General features: G+C 43.6%; 1 protein-coding gene across 2 annotated transcripts; it reads right to left on the minus strand.

The window, feature by feature from the left end:
* Window positions 1-17,168: 17,168 nt before the first annotated feature.
* On the minus strand, window positions 17,169-17,742 carry LOC100588011 (prostaglandin E synthase 3-like). 2 transcript variants are annotated; one of them, XM_012508015.2, is made up of 2 exons: window positions 17,562-17,742; window positions 17,169-17,462 (listed from the first exon to the last, which is right to left on the minus strand). In XM_012508015.2, the coding sequence occupies exons 1-2, from the start codon at window positions 17,740-17,742 to the stop codon at window positions 17,191-17,193; spliced, it is 453 nt and encodes a 150-aa protein (XP_012363469.2). In that variant the 3' UTR covers window positions 17,169-17,190. The 2 variants fall into 2 exon arrangements, with proteins under 2 accessions (XP_012363469.2, XP_012363467.2); XM_012508013.2 differs by having other exon boundaries at window positions 17,169-17,367; window positions 17,443-17,742.
* Between the last annotated feature and the right edge of the window lie 2,689 nt (window positions 17,743-20,431).

A 20,431-nucleotide genomic window follows, 5' to 3' on the forward strand; every position in this document is an offset into this window, starting at 1 on the left:
TGGATGACATCTTGCAGAGTGTTTTCCAACTTGGTTCCGTTCTCCCCGTCACTTTCAGGTACACCAATAAGACGTAAGTTTGGTCTTTTCACATAGTCCCATATTTCTTGGAGGCTTTGTTCGTTTCTTTTTATTCTTTTTTCTCTAAACTTCCCTTCTCGCTTCATTTCATTCATTTCATCTTCCATCACTGATACCCTTTCTTCCAGTTGATCGCATTGGCTACCGAGGCTTCTGCAATCTTCACGTATTTCTCGAAACTTGGCTTTCAGCTCCATCAGCTCCTTTAAGCCCTTCTCTGCATTGGTTATTCTAGTTATCCATTCATCTAATTTTTTTTCAAAGTTTTTAACTTCTTTGCCATTGTTTTGAATTTCCTCCCATAGCTCGGAGTAGTTTGATCGTCTGAAGCCTTCTGTCAACTCGTCAAAGTCATTCTCCGTCCAGCTTTGTTCCGTTGCTGGTGAGGAACTGCGTTCCTTTGGAGGAGGAGAGGTGCTCTGCCTTTTAGAGTTTCCAGTTTTTCTGCTCTGTTTTTGCCCCATCTTCGTGGTTTTATCTACTTTTGGTCTTTGATGATGGTGATGTACAGATGGGTTTTTGGTGTGAATGTCCTTTCTGTTTGTTAGTTTTCCTTCTAACAGACAGGACCCTCAGCTGCAGGTCTGTTGGAGTTTGCTAGAGGTCCACTCCAGACCCTGTTTGGCTGGGTGTCAGCAGCAGTGGCTGCAGAACAGCAGATTTTCATGAGACCACAAATTCAGCTGTCTGATAGTTCCTCTGGAAGTTTTGTCTCAGAGGAGTACCTGGCTGAGTGAGGTGTCAGTCTGTCCCTACTGGGGGGTGCCTCCCAGTTAGGCTGCTCGGGGGTCAGGGACCCACTTTAGGAGGCAGTCTGCCCGTTCTCAGATCTCCAGCTGCGTGCTGGGAGAACCACTACTCTCTTCAAAGCTGTCAGACAGGGACATTTAAGTCTGCAGAGGTTCCTGCTGACTCTTTGTTTGTCTGTGCCCTGCCCCCAGAGGTGGAGCCTACAGAAGCAGGCAGGCCTCCTTGAGCTGTGGTGGGCTCCACCCAGTTCGAGCTTCCTGGCTGCTTTGTTTACCTAAGCAAGCCTGGGCAATGGCGGGCGCCCCTCCCCCAGCCTCGCTGCGGCCTTGCAGTTTGATCTCAGACTGCTGTGCTAGCAATCAGCGAGACTCCGTGGGCATAGGACCCTCCGAGCCAGGTGCGGGACACAATCTCCTGGTGTGCCGTTTTCCAAGCCCGTTGGAAAAGCGCAGTATTAGGGTGGGACTGACCCGATTTTCCAGGTGCCGTCTGTTATCCCTTTCTTTGACTAGGAAAGGGAACTCCCTGACCCCTTGCGCTTCCCGAGTGAGGCAGTGCCTCGCCCTGCTTCGGCTCGTGCACAGTGCGCTGCACTGACTGTCCTGCACCCACTGTTTGGCACTCCCTAGTGAGATGAACCCGGTACCTCAAATGGAAATGCAGAAATCACCCGTCTTCTGTGTCGCTCACGCTGGGAGCTGTAGACCGGAGCTGTTCCTATTCGGCCATCTTGGCTCCACCTCTACATAAAGTTTTAAAAAATATTTTAGAATATTACCTTAGTTTAAATTCTTAGAGGAACTACTGGCTCCACAGACAGGAATAAACTTAGTGTCATAATCCATATTCCCAAATTGCTTTGTAAACAAGGCAGTTTGAAATTGAAACAAAATAATGTATCACATTGTGACTACAGTTAAGAATATTGTATTGCATGTTTAAAATTTGCTAGGAGGGCAGATCTTACATGTTCTAACCACATACACACACTAAGGTACTGTGTGAGGTGATGCTATGTTAATTAGCTTGATTATGGTGATTATTTCACAAAAATATATGTATATTAAAACATCAAGTTGTACACCTTAACTATATACAATTTTTATTTGTCAATTATATCTCAATAAGGCGGGGGTGGGGAAGGAGAGTAAACTAAAAACGTTTTTAAATAAATAAATAAATAGAGACAAAATAAAAGATCATATGTTATTTTCCCATTGGCATGAGTTAAGGACACTGCTGCTTGGGAATAACCTACACATGGTAGGATAAAAAAGTCAGGGCTTGTCTGATTTATCTCCATTCTACTTGTCTTCAGTCCCTTCAGAGTTATAACTTAAAGGTCAGGTTTTAAAAAATGCATTGGACGAAGGATCGGCAAACCCAGGTTCTAGTCCCATCCTTGCATTTGTCTGCTTGGAAATCTTGAGAAATCACGCAATTGTTCTGAAACAGTTTCTCAAACTGTAAAATAAAGATGTTGGAAAAGAAGAAAAGAAACTGGAATGAAAATATATTTTTATCAGTTAGAAGCAGTACTGGAGAGCGCTGTTTTCAAAATAGCATTGTCATGAAATGCAATCTTTGCTAATTGTTTTGTTTAGTATTTATTTTGAGGTTAAACAGTGAGATGGCTATTTTGTGCTCAGCTTTCCTTAGCATGAATTTGTGGTATGTAGGAGGCGATCGTCTAGCCAGGGACTTTATTTCCCAGCCTACCTTGCATCCTGATGCGGCTGCATGATGAACTGTTGCTGATGGCAAGTAAATAGGAGAGATGCGTGTCACCTCCGGGCCAGGTTTTCTCAAGAAGCAGGGTTGACTTCACTTTCTCTCCCTCCTCTGCCAGCTAGATAGAGGGGGCTTTGAGGCTCTTGGCATAACAGAGACAAAGTTAGAAAGAACCTGAGCCTCTACCACCACACACAGGCAGGCCACCTGACAATTCATAACAGCTGAATTGATTGGACTTCTTTATAAGCATAATAAAATAAACTTTTATTATATTAACCCACTATAAATTAATGTTGGTATTCAATTATTTTATTAATAATAGCTAGCATTGTCCTTTTCAATATCGGAATCCACATAAGATTATCAGATAAGGAAGGCAGCAAGCTCTCCTCTTAAATTTAACTGTAGAAGCCATATATATGTTGCAATGAACATTAATGATTTAATTTATTGCTTAAAAATTAAGAATAAAATACTTGCATAACACCAATCAGCACATTTTTATCCATCCATCTACCCGCCCAGCCATCATTTAGCAAATACTCACTGGGGGTCACTTATGTGCGAGGCATTGTGTTGGTCTCTATAAATTCCAAAATCATTTAGCCACTGTCTACCACCCTACCTAGAATCAATGGTAGTCTGCTCATTTAAATCCAGATTTATCAGGAGCTTTTTTTCTGGGAAGGAGCTAAGATTTCAAAATTATACATGCACTTTTCTACCTGCTACATGAGGGTGAGAGAGAGGGTGGCAATTACACATAAAGACAGTGTATGGGAAGGGGATTCCACTGGCAGCAACGAACCAGGACATTATCAGGGTGGTCCATGGAATCTTTGAGCCAAGAGAGTTAAGAAAACGTCGTTAGAAAGTGAGTCAAGATTGACAGATGTGTGGAAATTTAGGTGAGAAGTGAGTCATTGCATCTCTCCTGTAAATGTATGAGCAGATCCTTGAATGCTTCTGCTATGGTTTGAATTTGTCTCCACAAGAACTCATGTGGAAATTTGAACCCCAGTATGATGGTGTTGGGAGGTGCAGCCTTGGAGTGGTTTGGGTTATGGGGGCAGATCCCTCATGAATGGCTTGGTGCTGTTTTTGCAGTAGTGAGTGAGTTCTCACTCTCTAAAGACTGGATCAGTTCTCATGGAAATTTTCCCACCAAAGTGGATTGTTATAAAGTCAAGAGGTAGCCTTTGGGTTTGGCCTCTTTACACATTTTGTTCTTCCTTTGACCTTCTTCACCATGTTATGATGCAGCACCAGATGCCAGGGCTCTGTGCTTGAACTTCCCAGCCTGCAGAACCATGAACTAAATTAACCTCTTTTCTTTATAAATTTCCCAGTCTCAGGTATTCTGTTATATAAATGCAAACAGACCAAAATAGCTCCTTGACAGACAAGATAGAATTTGATGATTGCCCTTGGTTTTTAACAAGGAGCAATCATCAAATAAGGCAAGTTTAGAACAGTATTTTTTTTCTGTTCTTACTTTCTGCTTTTGAGCTGTGTCTTAGATAAATAGAGGCCTGCCAGATAAATTATTTCTGGATAAATGAGAGACTGTTTTCTTATTTTACATTTGGGAAATTAGAGTCATGGAAATAGGTGGTTTTGCTTTTTTTAGGTACATCTGTTTTCCCACTGCTGACATAACTTCTAAATTTCAGATATTTTCTTTGGTAAACTACACCATGAAATTGATGAAAATGGCTTTATCAATAGTTTCAGATACTGTCTGCAAAATAAAGAGGTAAACTCTGTTCCTTTGATCTTTAGGCATTATTTTCCTTCGGAGGAAATATATGTTTGTCATAGGGCTGCTTATTCCCTGGACTCTTAGAAGGAAAGCACATTGTCATGGCTACAGCTGCAGAACAGCTGCTTCTTTTTTATTTGTTTTTAGAGGAGGACAACACATTTAGTTTTATTTCTATCAAATCACAACACTTTCTTTTCCAACTGCTATGAAGTGCATCTACAATATTGTATTACAGATCCACTTTAAAAAGGTTTCCTGTGATATTACAGCAAGCCTCTTTTTTCAACAGGAATAATCCCAAATTCTTCCTCAAATAAAACTAAAAACTCCATTCCAGTAAATGATAAATACATAAAAATTACAGTAAGACAGACACTTAAAAGGACAGCCAAGAAGACTTCCAACAGTTTATTAGAAAGAATGTAGACATATAAACAAATCCCCACTGTCATGAACATAAATTGAGGTTACACACATGTATGTTTGAGGTTGCAGTGAGCCGAGATTGCACCAGGGCACTCCAGCCTGGGTGACAGAGTGAGACTCTGCCTTAAAAACAAAACAAAACACCCACAAAAAACCAAAAAGGAAACAAAAACGCACCCCAAAGTGATGTTGGTATTACACAGATCTCAAAACCCAGAGAAGTTTGATAGCTCTTCATTCCCTAGTACATTACTGAGGACTCATTGTCATGAGTTTGCAGCTGATCTGAAATGCTCCCAGAGGTCTCTGGGATACTAGGAGTAAATAGCTTGAGGTTTCAGTAGAACTAGAAATAACTTTTCTTCTTCTTCTTCTTCTTCTTCTTCTTCTTCTTCTTCTTCTTCTTCTTCTTCTTCTTCTTCCTTTTTCTTCTTCTTCTTCTTCCTCTTCCTCTTCTTCTTCTTCCTTCTTCTTCTTCTTTCTTTTTCTTCTTTCTTCTTCCTTCTTCTTCCTTCTTTCTTTTTCTTCTTCTTTCTTCTTCTTTCTTCTTCTTCTTCTTTCTTCTTCTTTCTTGAGACAGAGTCTTGCTCTGTCACCCAGGCTGGAGTACAGTGCTGCGATCTTGACTCACTGCAACCTCTGCCTCCTGGGTTCAAGCGATTCTCCTGCATTAGCCTCCCAAGTGGCGGGGATTACAGGCACCTGCCACCACTCCTGGCTAATTTTTGTATTTTTAGTACAGACAGGGTTTCTATGTCTCTACTAAAAGAGAGACATAGAAATGTCTTCACTCTATGTCTCTACTACACAGAGACTATGTTGGCCAGGCTGGTCTCAAACTCCTCACCTCACGTGATCTGCCTGCCTCGGCCTCTCAAAGTGCTGGCATTACAGGCCTGAGCCACCGTGCCTGGCCATATTTTTTAAATAAGTAAAACACACTTTAAAGAATGCGAAATCAAAATAGTCCTTCAGGGCAAAACTTTAAGCAGATATTTAATTGGCCTGATATTTGAGTTTGTGTTCTGAGTCGTTTTGGCTTTGAAGGGGGAGAGAAGAGAAATGTAATGGTAGAGGGCGCCTTTATCGTCTGTCTTTCCACCTACCTACACACACACGTATGTTTGTACATATCTAAACGTTATTCTCACAATTCTGCAAAGCAGCTAGCTCCATTTTACAGAGGAATATTTTAAGAAACATACCCTAGGCCGGGTGCAGTGGCTCATGCCTGTAATCCCAACACTTTGGAAGGCTGAGGCAGGTAGGTCGCTTGAGGCCAGGAGTTTGAGACCAGCCTGGCCAACATGGTGAAACTCTGTCTCTCCTAAAAATACAAAAATTAGCTGGGCATGGTGGTGCATGCCTATAATTCCAGCTACCTGGGAGGCTGAGGCACAAGAATTGCTTGAGCCCAGGAGGCAGAGGTTGCAGTGAGCCGAGATTGCACCACTGCACTCCAGCCTGGATGACAGAGTGAGACTCTGTCTCAAAAAACACACACACACACAAAAGAAAACAAAAACAAAAACATACCCCAAAGTGATGTTGGTATTACACAGATCTGAAAACCCAGAGAAGTTTGATGCTCTTTATTCCCTAGTACATCGCTGATGACTCATTGTCATGAGTTTGAAACTGATCTCAAATGCTCCCAGAGCTCTCTGGGATACCAGGAGAGAATATCCTGAGATATTTTTTAGGGAGCTAGTCAAACCCCTGCTCAGAAACAGAGTTGGACAGTTTTGACAATGGCAGATCACAGGTCAAAACTCCCAAATTTATATCTCCTGTCAAGATACTCCTTCTGCCATTGCTAGATTTGCATTTCTATTACATGGTGACCAAATGTGCTCTTAATTTTTTTCTGGTAACCAGAACTTGCTGGTGGGCATGTATCCTTGGTACAAGTCACTATCACCTCTGGTTATAGCAGTGGAGCAAAGTGGTAATGGGAAAATTCCTAGGTTTTTGGCCTGAGCAAAAGGGTGGATGGAGGTAAATGACAGGTGGAGAATGCAGGGAGAGGAGCAGGGAGAGTTTAGGCAAAAGAGCTAGCACGTCATGCTAGCACTACATGTGGGAGTATGGCACTTTCAAGGTAATAAGTGAGCTCTGAAGAAACACCTCACTCTAGGACGTAGTATGTGGGCAACTGAGGAGGTTTAAGAACCAAGTTCAAAAGAGGCCTCCAGAGATTCATCTAGAGAACCAACATCTAGATTCCCACATCTAAAAATGTTGCCTTCATCCATCCATTCATTCAGTAAACATTTAGCAGTCTAGGACTAGCATGGTTTGAGGAGGGATGCCCTGGATTTGGAGACCTTAACATGTAACTAGAGAAAACATTGGCATCCTGGGCTGTGGTGGGAACTACCTCCCAACAGGTAACTCCCTGCCAGAGTCAGCAAACTAACATCTGTCTTTTTTCTAACTTTTTTTTCTTTTTTTTTTCTTTTTTTTTTTTGGAAACAGAGTCTTGCTCTGTCGCTCAGGGTGGAGTGCAGTGATGCGATCTTGGCTCAGTGCAACCTCTGCCTCCCAGGTTCAAGTGATTCTCCTGCCTCAGCCTCCTGAGTGGCTGGGACTACAGGCGCCCACCATCACACCCGGCTAATTTTTGTATTTTTTTGCAGAGATAGAGTTTCACCATGTTGGCCAGGCTGGTCTCAAACTCCTGATTTAAGGTGATCCATCCGCCTCGACCTCCCAAAGTGCTGGGATCACAGGTGTGAGGGAATCACATTTTATACTCCCTTCAAAATACAAGTGTGTGAAGGAACCAGTGTTTTAATCCAAGAGTGTAAGAACGATTTCAAACAAATGGCACCCTTTACAAATCAACAAGAAACTACATAAATTTAAAACTTTATTTTGTGGACAATTCCCATTTACTCTCTTTGTTTTTAGAAAATGGTTAGCTATGGCCGGGCGTGGTGGCTCACACCTGTAATCCCAGCACTTTGGGAGGCCAAGACGGATGTATCACCTGAGGTCAGGAGTTGAAGACCAGCCTGGCCAAGGTGGTGAAACTCCATCTCTACTAAAAATACAAAATTAGCCAGGTGTGGTGGTCCATGCCTGTAATTCCAGCTACTCCGGAGGCCAAGGCAGGAGAATCGCCTAGAACCTGGGAAGGCGGAGGTTGCAGTGAGTCGAGATTGTGCCACTGCACTCCAGCCTGGGTAACAAAGACTCTGTCTCAAAAAAAAAAAAAAAAACAAAAAAAACGGTTAGCCTCTTTTATATTTATTTCATTCATGTTTATAAACTTCAACTTGGGCATAATACGGGCATTTGATTTGTCTTTTCCCCACTTGCTCATATTACAAATGACACAGTCTTCCTCCATTGTCCTTTGTGGCAGGTGCAGTTAGATGTCCCCGCTCTGGCATGAGCAGGCCAGGGTTCAAATGCTGCCTTCGTTGCATACCAACTGCAGCTCTGGCATGTAAGATGGTAAAAAACAAAACCGCCACCTGCAGAGGACCGTTGTTAGGATTAATGAGATAGTGTCAGTTTAAGTGCCCCATAACTGGTAGTTGCCGTTTCTGAGTTTATCAGGAAACCCCTTATCACGAACAATTTGTCTCCTTAATCTTTTTTCTTCCTTTCCTGCTTCAATATATCATATGCCTCTGGCAAACCCATACTCCTGGCGGGCTAGGCGGTTGGATCTTGGCCCCTTCTCTAAGGCTTTTCTTGCAGGTTCCCCCTGCCTATTTGTGGGTGGTATAAAAGTTATTGCGGTTTTTGCCGTTAAAAAAAAAAAAATCGCAAAACCGCAATTCCTTTTGCACCAACCTAATAGATGCTCCAGGCCGAGCTGGGAGGTGTTGGGTTGCACACAGGGAGAGGAGGACAGGCTGGCCTGAAGGTCCAGAGCGCCGGCCCGGCAGGGTCAACCCGGCCAGCGGTCACGAAGGGAGGTGGAGTTGGGGAAGGCGACACAGGGCAGGAAGGGGGGAGGACAAACGGGGTGCACATGGGGACCGTGGCGATGACACGGAAGGGATAGCCGGTTAGAATCTAGGCCCACTTAGGCGATGAAGGGCAGGTGAAGAAATCCCGTTCCATCTTCCTGTAGTTCTTCCCTTGGGGAGCCCGCATCCTATCCTGCTGTGGACCGAGGCTGCTCCTGGAAGGCCCGCGATCGAGATGAGGCTTCCGAGCCGCCCAGAAGGGACTCCGAAGTGTGCGCAGCGGACTCCGCGGTTCCCACGCGCCCCCTAGGGTGGGTGGGCGAGCTGGGCGTCGGCGTGCGGAGAACAGAGGAGGGGTCCGCCATGTAGCTGTTGGAAACGCGGGTGGCCGTGGGGGCCCAGCTTGCCGGGCTCCTGGATCCACGTCCAGGTCCACGTCCCGTTTCTAAGGGCCTGGCTGCGTTCCTGCGGTCACGATCAGGGGTCTTTGCTTTCTCCCATCCCCTCCTGGAGAAAGAACGCAGCTTTTAACGCGTTCTCCTCGGTTGGGCACCTTTCTTGGGAAAGCTCCGCCTACCATTGCCCTTGTACCTGCCCTCTCCTCTCTCCCTTTCCTTTCCTGTCTCTTGCACCTTGGTGTGAATGCGTGGAGATCTTGGCGCTGCAGCAGCATCGGAGATTGGATCCAGCCCATGGAGAGGTCCCCAGAGTCCATTTGTCCGTCCCCAGGGCAGCCTCGGAAGAGCAAGGGGGAGGAGCTGACCTAGCCGGCTGATCTTTGTGGCTTAGACAAAATTCAGAGTTTATTTGTCCTTCTGACCATGCTCTCAGATCAGATGGACAAGATTAGCCTTACACTTAGGAGCGTTCTGATGCAAGACTAGTGACTTTTCTTTTTTCCTTCCTTCCTTCCTTCCTTCCTTCCTTCCTTCCTTCCTTCCTTCCATTTTTCCTTTCTTCCTCCCGCCCTCCCTCCGTCCCTCCCTTTCTTCCTTCGCTTTCTTTCTCTCTTCTTTTTTTTTTTTTTTTTTGGACAGGATCTCACTCTGTTGCTCAGGCTGAGAGTTATGGCACCATCATAACTCACTGCAGCCTCGACCTCGTGGGCTCAGTTGATCCTCTCACCTCAGCCTCCCAAGTAGCTGGGATTACAGGTCCACAAAACCACGCCTGGCTAATTAAATTTTTTTTTTTTTTTTTAGAGACAGGGTCTCACTATGTTGCCCAGGCTGGTCTCAAACTCCTGATATCAAGCTATCCTCTCTCCTTGGCCTCCCAAGATGCTAGAATTCCCGGCCATGACTTTTTCTTTTCTTTTCTTTTCCTTCTTTTTTAACCTGAAGCTCTATCCCTTGTCAGTAAAGCCAGCAGCTAATGTTTCCTGTCTCACTGTGTGGAGCAAATCTGCCACCCTGCTGTCATAGCTCTATTGTGAGGATCTGTTATACCAGCACCTGTTAACTTGCTAGGCATTTGGAGAAGCTAGGTAAATGTTGTGTGAATGAATAAATGAATGAACCCAGCCAAGTATGTCCCATGAGCCAAGTACAAGAAGAGTGGACTCTTACTACTTACACTCTCCTTCATCATTAAGAAAGGTGCATTTTTCTAACCAAGGCATAAACTCCAAGAATGGATACAACAGACAGATCAGCCACTTGTTAAGAGAAATGGAAGTTAAATGATTCATAACCTTTTGATTTCAATCTGCTGTCCCACCATTATCAGGTGTGTGGCCATTTAAAGAAAATGAAGTTGGGGCCAGGCACGGTGGCTCACGCCTGTGATCTCAGCACTTTGGGAGGTTGAGGCATGCGGATCACTTGAGGTCAGGAGTTTGAGACAAGCCTGGCGATTATGGTGAAACCCTGTCTCTACTAAAAATACAAAAATTAGCTGGGCCAGGTGGTACGCACCTGTGGTCCCAGCTACCCGGAGAGGCTGAGGTGGGACAATTGAGGTGGGACAATTGCTTGAACCTGAGGTGGAGGTTACAGTGAGCTGAGATTGCACCACGGCATTCTAGCCTAGGCAACACAGTGAGACTCCATCCCCCACCGCCCCACCCCACCCACACACACGCAAGTATTGAGTAATTTTTAGGAGATGTTGAGACTAAGTTGAAAGAAAACCTAGCCCCTATGCACCATGAGCCTAGAGTTTAGAGTTGAGTTGGAATAGTCAACTATGAAAGCTGTTGGGACAGTGGCAATGTTGAAATTCGTAAGAAGAGATCATTGTGAGCTGGATATTGACCCAGGATGCCTTAGAAGGTCATGGGTTAGGCCTTGAAAGAATGTACAAGAACAAAGGAATACAGTGTTATTCTATTTTTAAAATTTTATTTACTTTTGAGTCAGGGTCTCACTCTGTTGCGTGGGCTGCAGTACGGTGGCCGGATCACCCTGCCGGGCCGGCGCTCTGGACCTTCAGGCCAGCCTGTCCTCCTCTCCCTGGGGGTTGGGAGAGGATGATATTATTCCCAGTAGTGCAGGAAATGTACAACCCCCCTGTGATATTGTTCCTAATATCCAGTGGGGGGAAAGAGAATAATATTACTCCCAGTATCGCAGGGGTTGTACCCCCGCCGTGATATTTTTCTTAATATCCACGTTGGGAGAGGATGATATTACTTTCAATATCGCATGGGGGTACACCTTCCTGTGATATTGTTTCTGATATTTAGGAAGGGAGAGTATGATATCACTCCCAATATCGCAGCGAGTGTACATCCTCCCCGTGATATGGTTCCTAACAGGTAAGAAGGGAGAGGATGACATTACTCCCAATATCCCAGGAGGTGAACACCTCTCTTGTGATGTTGTTCCTAATATCCAGGGGGGGTAGACGATGATATTACTCACAATATCGCAGGAAGGGTACACCCTTTTTGTGATATTGTTCCTGATACGCAGTGTGGGAGAGGATGACATTACTTCCAAAATCGCAGGAAGTGTACATCCCCCTATGATATTGTTCCTAATATCTAAAATGAGAGAATAATAGTATGCCCGATATTGCAGGGTGTGTACACCCCGACCCTGGTGATATTTTTCCTAATATTCAGGAGGGAGAGAATGATATTACTCCCAATATTGCAAGGGGTGTACACCCCCCTGTCATATTGTTTGCAATTTCCAAAAGAGAAGAGGATAATATTCCTCCCAATATTGCAGAAGGTGTACACCCCCCTGTCGTATTGTTCACAATATCAAGGGTTGAAGAAAATGATATAAATGCCAATATCGCAGTGGGTGGACACCTTCCTGTAAAATTGTTTAACATATCCGTGCAGGGAAAGGATGAAATTACTTCCAATGTCGCAGGGGGAGCCCACTCTCCGTGATATTCTCTGTAATATTCAGGGGGTGGGGGAGATGATAATATTACTTCCAATATCGCAGGGCATGTGTAACCTGTAATATTGTTTGTAATATCCAGCGGGGGAGATGATGACATTACTCTTAATATCGAAGTGGTGTACACCTCCTTGTGATGTTGTTCATAATACCCAGGGTGGGAGAGGATAATATAACTCCCAATATCAAGGGGGTGTACATCCCCGCTGTGGTATTGTTTCTAATATATAGGGAAGGAGAAAAATCTATTACTCCCAATATTGCAGCAGGTGTACACATTCCCTGTGATTTTATTTCTAATATCCAGGAAAAAAGAGGATATTACTACCAATATGGCAGGAGGTGTACACACCCCCATGACATTATTCCTAATATCCAGGGGGAGAGAGGATGATATTACTCTTAATATCACAGGGGTGTACACTCCCCCTATGATATTATGGGAGTAATATCATCCTCTCCCCCGGATATTAGGAACAATATCACGGGGGTGTGTACACCCCCTGCATTATTGGGAGTAATATCATCCTTCCACTCCCTGGATATTAGGAACAATATCTCAGGGGGGTACACTCCCTGCGATATAGGGAGTAATATCATCCTCTCCCCTGTGGAAATTATGAACAATATCACAGGTGGGTGTACACACCCTGCGATATTGGGGGTAATATCATTTTCTTTCCACCAGGATATTACACACAATATCACAGAAGGGTTTACATCCCCCTGCGATATTGGGAGTAATATCATCCTCTCCCCCCTCTCTAGATATTAGCAACAATATCACAGGTGGGTGTACACCTGCTGTGATATTGGGAGTAATATCATCCTTTTCACCCCCTGGATATTAGGAACAATATCACAAGGGGTGTGTACACCTGCTGTGATATTGGGAGTAATATCGTCCTTTTCACCCCCTGGATATTAGGAACAATATCACAAGGGGTGTGTACACCCCCTGCGATATTTGGAGTAATATCGTGCTCTCCCGCTCCCCGGATATTACAAACAATATCACAGGGGAGTGTACACACCCTGCGATATTGGGAGTAATATCATCCTCTCCTCTCCTGAATATTATGAACTATATTACAGAATGGTGTACAACCCCCTAATATTATGAGTAATATTATCCTCTGCCTCCCTGGATATTATAAACAATATTACAGGGGGTGTACAACCGCTGCAATATTGGGAGTAATATCATTTCCCCCTCAGTGGATATTATAAACAATATCACGGAGGTGTGGAACCCCTGGGATATTGAAAATAATATCATCTTTCCACCCCTTGAAAATTATGAACAATATCACAGGATAGTGTACACTCCCTGCAATATGGGGAGTAATATCATTTTCTCCTCCTCTGCATATTAGGAACAGTATCACAGGAGGGTTTTTGCATCCTGCCATATTAGGAGTAATATCATGCTCTGCCACCCTGGATATTACAAACAGTATCACAGAGGATGTACCCACAGAATGTTTACGATATTGGGAGTAATATCTCCCCCTCCCCGGACATTACAAACAATATCGCAGCAGGTGTACACCCCTCCTCGATATGAAAAGGAGCATCATCTCCTTTCCCTGTGGATATTATGAACAATATCACGGAGGTGTACGCCCCCTGCGATACTGAGAGCAATATCATCTACCATTCTGGATATTATGACGTATATCCCCTATGATATTGAGAGTAATATCATCGTCTCCCCCCGTGGATATGAGGAACAATATCACAAGAGGATGTACACCCTTTGTGATATTGGTAATAATATCATCCTCTCCCCTTCTGGATATTATGAACAATATCACAGGGGAGTGTACACCCACTGTGATATTGGGAGTAATATCATCCTCTCATTCCCTGAAAATTACAAAGAATATCACGGGGGGGGTGTACACCTTCTGTGATATTGGGAATAGTATCTTCCTCTCTCTCCCTGTTTATTACAAACAATATCACAGGGGGGTGTACACCCCCTGCAATATTGTGAGTAATATCATCCTCTGCCTTCCTAGATATTACGAACAACTTGACAGGGGGATGTACACCCCTTGCGATATTAGTAGCAATATCATCCTCCCTCCCGGATATTCCCAACAATATCAGAAAGGTGTGTACACCACCTTGATATTGGGTGTAATATCTTCCTCTCCCCCTTTTATTATTACGAACAACATCACATGGGGATGTACACCCTCTGCAATATTGGAAGTAGTATCAATTGGAAGTGAACAACCCTTGCGATATTGAGAGTAATATCATCCTAACCCCTTGTGGATATTACAAACAATATCACTGGGGGGTGTTCACACAGCATGTTTCTGATATTGGGATTAATATAATCCTTTCCTCCTCTGGATATTACGAACAGTATCACAGGGGCCTGTACAACCCCTGGGATATTGGGAGCAATATCATCATCTCTCCCCCTGGATATTATGAACAATATTACAGGGGGATGTACACCTCTTGTGATATTCGGAATAATGTTGTCCTCTCCCTCTCTGGATATTATGAACAACGTCACAGGGGGCTGTACACCGCTTGCGATATTGGGAGTAATATCATTTTCTCCCCTTCTGGATATTACGAACGATAGCACAAGAAGGTGTACAACCCCTGCGATATTGTTGAGTAATATCATCCTCTCCCCACCCTGGATATTGCGAACGATATGACAAAGTTGTACATTCCCTGGGATATTGGGAGTGATATCATCCTCTTTCCCCCGGATATTACGAAGAATGTCACAGGGGGTGTACACCCCTAGCGATATTGGGAGTAATATCATCCTCTCTTCCCTTGGATAACGCGAACAATATCACAGGGGCGTGTTCACCCCGGGTGATATTGGGAGTAATATTATCCACTCCCTTCCTGGAAAATACGAACAATATCACAGAAGGTGTACACCCCCTGCGATATTGGGAGTAAGATCATCCTCTCCCACTCTGAGTATTATGAACACTATCACAGGGGGGTGCGCACCCCACTCGATATTGGGAGTAACATCACCCTCTTCCCCCTAGATATTACGAACAATATCACATGGGGTGTACACCCTCTGAGATATTAAGTGTAATATTACACTCTTCTGCCTTGGATATTATGAACAATGTCACAGGGGGGTGCACACCCCCTGCGATATGGGGTGTAATAGCATCCTCTCCCCTTTTGGATATTACGAAAAATATCACAGGGGGGTGTACAACCCCTGCGGTATTGGGGGTAATATAATTCTTTCCCCCTCTGGATATTTCAAAAATATCACAAGGGGATGTACACCCCTTATGATGTTTGTAGTAATATCATCCTCTCTCCCCTGGATATTACAAACAATATCACAGGAGGGTGTACAGTCCCTGGGATATTGGGAGTAATATCCTCTTTCTCCCTGGATATTACGAACAATATCACAGGGGCGTGTACACCCCCTGCATATTGAAAGTAATATCATTCACTTCCCCCCTGGATATTGTATATCATATCACAGGGGCGTGTACACCGTCTGCCACATTGGGAGAAATATCATTGTCTCCTCCCATGGATATTATGAGCAATATCACAGGGGAATGTACCCCACCTGCGATATTGGGAGTAATATCCTTGCCCACCCTGAATATTACAAACAATATCATAAGGGGGCATACATCCCCTGCGATATTGGGAGTAATATCCTTTTCCACCCTGAATATCATGAATAATATTATAGGGGAATGTACACCACCTGCGATATTAAGAGTAATATCATCCTCTCCCCCCACGGATATTACGAACAATATCAGTGTTGTGTACACCCCCTGCGATATTGGGAATAATTTTATCCTCTCCCCCCGCGCGATATTATGAAAAATATTACAGGAAGGTGTATGTTCTCTGCGATATTGGCAGTTACATCATCCTTTGTTCTCGTTAATATTACGAAGACTATTACAGGGGTATGTACACCTCCTGCGATATTGGGAGTAATATCATTCTATCTCCCCCTGGAAATTAGGAACCATATCACAGGGGAGGGAATGTACATACCCTGCAATATTGGGAGTAGCATCATCTTACCCTCCCCTGCTCTTTACAAATAATATCACAAGGGGCTGTACACCCTCTGCAATATTGAGAGTGATATCCTCTCTTCCCCTGGATATTATGAACAATACAGCAGGGGGGTGCACACACAGAGTTTTTATGATACTGGGAGTAATATCATTCTCTCCCCACCCTGGATATTTCGAACAGTATTACAGGGGGTGCACACTCCCTGCGACATTGGGAGTAACATCATCCTCTCCTTCTCTTGATATTACGAACAATATCACAGCAGAGTGTACACCCCCTGCGATATTGGCAGAAATATCATCCTCTCCCTCTCTGGATATTACGAACAATATCATAGGGAGGTGTACACCCCCTTCGATATCGGGAGTTATATCATCCTCTCCTCCCACTGGATATTACGAAAAATGTTACAGAAGGTGTACACACAGGGTGTTTACGATATTGGGAGTAATATCATCTTCTCCCTCCCTGGATATTATGAACAACGTCACGTGGGGGGATACATCCCCTGCGATATTGAGAGTAATGACATCCTCTCCCTTCCTGGATATTATGAACAATATCACAGGGGGGTGTACACCCCTATTATATGGGGAGTAATATTATCCTCTCCCCCACCGATATTTTGAACAATATCACGGGGAATGTACGCGCCCTGCGATATGAAGACTAATGTCATCCTCTCCCTCCCTGGATATTACGCATAATATCACAAGGGGGTGTGCACTCCCTGTGATATGGGGAGTAATGTCATTCTCTCCCCTATAAACTAAAATTTTGTTCCCTTTACCTAAGCCGAGAGCTTCCTATCATGTCAGTATCTATGTTATGAAGAAAAGGAGACTTAGGTGTGATGTTTTTATTTATCACAACTGGTGCATCAGTTGCCTAGGACCTCAACAGCTTCACGAAAGTCTGGGAAATGTTCATGCATAAGATTATTGCCTTAGCTGACTTAAAATTGCCCCATACAATGGTACATATCAACCCTTAGTGAAGCCTTTTAAGAACAAACAGGTTGAAAGATGGGTTAAAGTAGGCAAATACAGCATCTGCCTTTAGGGCTATCAACTCAGGAATTCTCTCAGTTATGAAATCTTGCAGAGAAGTTATTTTCTTTCGCAAAATCCAGGTGATGATAATATTTCTTACTCCACTCCAGATCTGGCACTTTTTCATTGTCACTGTCTTGTGACTCATCATCTGCTTCATCTACTTCTGGTAAATCTACATCCTCATCACCACCCATGTTGTTCATCATCTCGGAGAAATGATCAAAATCAGACCTGTCTTCATCTGAACCATCTTCCCAGTCTTTCCAATGATTGAAGTCCACCCTAAGCCAATTAAGCTTTGCCCTTTCTTTTGTTAACCTTGGCCATGACTGGCCAGATTCTCCTTTTCGTAAACAACATAAAATTGATCCGTCCGTTCTTTTATGCATGGAATCATTTAGATCAATAGAGTAAAAAAGATCAGTTTCATTTAAATGCTTAAAATTATCACTTCCTCCAAGACAAGTGAATATAAGTTTGGATTTTTCAAAATTCAAATTAACATCCTTATTGTCTTCAACACAAAATTCAGTGAAGACACAGTCCCTTCGATCACACCACTTTGCAGAAGCAGGCTGCATTGTGAACGGGGCAGGGGGACAGGCGAATGGGTGGGCGGGCGGCTCTCTGGCGGCGGCTGCTCTCCGGTGGCGACTGGGCGTTTTCTCTCTGGTAGCTGCGGCCTCTTCTCACTCCCCTCAGGCGACGGCGGCAGCTACAGCTGCTTCTTTATACGTTTTTCTGCTTAATCAGGGAAAATTGTCTGGATTAAATTAGCCACATGAGGGCTCCATTGCAGTTTCTGGAAAAGAAAACTCTGCAGTCATACTTTCTGGTACACAGTTGTATCTGTGCAGTCTTCAATGGGCCACGCCTATTTATAAACGTAAGATAAGAAGCCAGGGTGGCCGGGCACGATGGCTCATGCTTATAATCTCAGCACTTTGGAATGCCGAGGCGGGAGGATCACTTCAGGTCAGGAGTTCGAGAACAGCCTAGCCAACATGGTGAAACCCCCGTCTCAACCAAAAAATACAAAAATTAGCCGGGCGTGGTGGTGCGCGCCTGTGATCCCAGCTACTTGGGAGGCTGAGGCAGGAGCATCCCTTAAACCAGGGAGACAGAGATTGCAGTGAACCGAGATAGAGCCACTGCACTCCAGCCTGGGCAACAAGAATGAAACTCCGTTGCAAAAAAAAAAAAAGAAGAAGAAGCCAGGGCATGTAACTCAGGTACCTTTTGGACGTCCATTAACAAAAATTCTAGAGAACTTTTTGGAATCCTAGAGTATATTTCTGTGGGAAAAGCACGAAATTGAGACTTGAAATGATAAGCTCTGACTCGTTCATTTTTTTTTATCTTAAACATTTAAAGTTTCACAGCAACAGCTTATATTCAGGATATGCCATTTATAGGTATCTAATGCATGAAAAATATGATTATAGTTTTGTATTACCCATTATTTTTCTCTTGTCAACCACAGAGACTTTTATTATAATCTAATCTGTGCCCAGATGCTGCTTGTCTTTGTTTTTATCATTTCCTATCATGTGGCTACAGGATAATAATTTTGATTACAAAAATTTTAGTACAGGAACTCACAGGTGAAACAGAATTGAACACAACTTTTACGGAACTCATCAGCACCTCACTGTGAATCTCTTAGATTGGCATCTCATGTACATTTTTTTTTTCCTTTTTTACTCGAAACGTTTCCTGCTCTTTTTAGAAATCACAAACAGGGTTTCAAAAGTTATTTTTAAAAAAGCCTGAAGAAATAATCCAAAATTTGAGATCATACCTACTCTGAGAAGTGGTGAAAAACACATGGAAAAATATCAAGTATTTTACGCCTAATGCTTTCAGAATTCCCTCTTGTACTTCACTCACAGGAGAAGTTACAGAAACTCCTACAGGAATTACAATGATAGGGCCAGACCCAGGAACAGCCTGCACACTCGAGTTTTGAAGTTTTAACTCATTCTCTCTCCAGCTATCTCACACTTGTTGTTTGTTGTTTTGTTCGTTTCTTTCTAATTTAGAAAAAAAAAAGTAGTAGTCAGGGAGTCTAGTCAAATACATCGGAGTTGGGGGGAATTATTAGATACCCAAATCTTAGTGATGCATTTGACTATTTTTCAGGATGAAAAGCATATATGGGTAGACATTGGCTTGGAGGGGAAATGGTCACACAGGAGAGATGAAGGAGCAGCACTTTGAAGTTGATTTTTGAAGAAAAACCATTAGTTTTCATCATTGTATAAGGACATCACTCTAGTAATCAACAAACATAGCAATAGGCAATTTGCAATTTAAAAAATAAATAAAAAGGCATCCTTGTGGCTAAATGGCAGTTTAGATTACACTTCCTAAGGCCCACTGAAAATCATAAATGACTGTCTTTCCTGAGCACGTAAATGAATTTTTCTTCCATTTTGACAGCTGTATCCTCCAGGTCATCCAGCTATTTTATCCCTTAGTATTGACTACTCTTCCTCCTCTCTCAGACATCTTCCTTTTTGCACCCAGCCCTCAAACACACTAAAAGATTAAACTCAAGCAGGCTTCCCTACTGGGAAACCTTTTTTTTTTTTTTTTTTTTTTTTTGAGACAGAGTCTTCGCTCTGTCGCTCAGGCTGGAGTGCAGTGGTGCTATCAATCTCGGCTCACTGCAACCTCTGCCTCCCAGCTTCAAGCAATTCTCCTGCCTCAGCCTCCTGAGTAGCTGGCATTAAAGGGACACACCACCATGCCTGGCTAATTTTTGTATTTTTAGTAGAGACTGGGTTTCACCATGTTGGCCAGGCTAGTCTCGAACTCCTGGGCTCAAGTGATCCACCTGCCTCAGCCTCCCAAAAGTGCTGGGATTACAGGCGTGAGCCACCATGCCCAGCCCCCTACTGGAGACTTTTGATGGGCATTTTTATTTATCTGAATTACGGAAAAGGAAAGTAACAAAAATGAACTGTGCAGATAGAGATTCTCCTCATATAGGAGTTGTCAGATCAAATCCTGCTGCCAAAATAAAGAAATAAAGAGGTGAAATGAAGACAGGGTTGAGCTTAAGAAAATTTTATGCAGTTAGCACTAGGGGAAGTGGGAGAACATAGATGGAAGCAGCACCTACCGGATGTGCTCTTTTGTGAAGGGTGCTTAATGCCTGCTCACTTTGGAGATGACTGAGTCCAAACTGCCTCATCTAATTCTTTAAGTCGTCTTCCATCTGCCTGTTAAGCAGTAGCAGGCCTCCTGAGATTATTCCCTTATGTC

Source organism: Nomascus leucogenys, chromosome 7b (genome assembly GCF_006542625.1).
Source record: "Nomascus leucogenys isolate Asia chromosome 7b, Asia_NLE_v1, whole genome shotgun sequence".
NCBI classification, from domain to species: Eukaryota; Metazoa; Chordata; class Mammalia; order Primates; family Hylobatidae; genus Nomascus; species Nomascus leucogenys.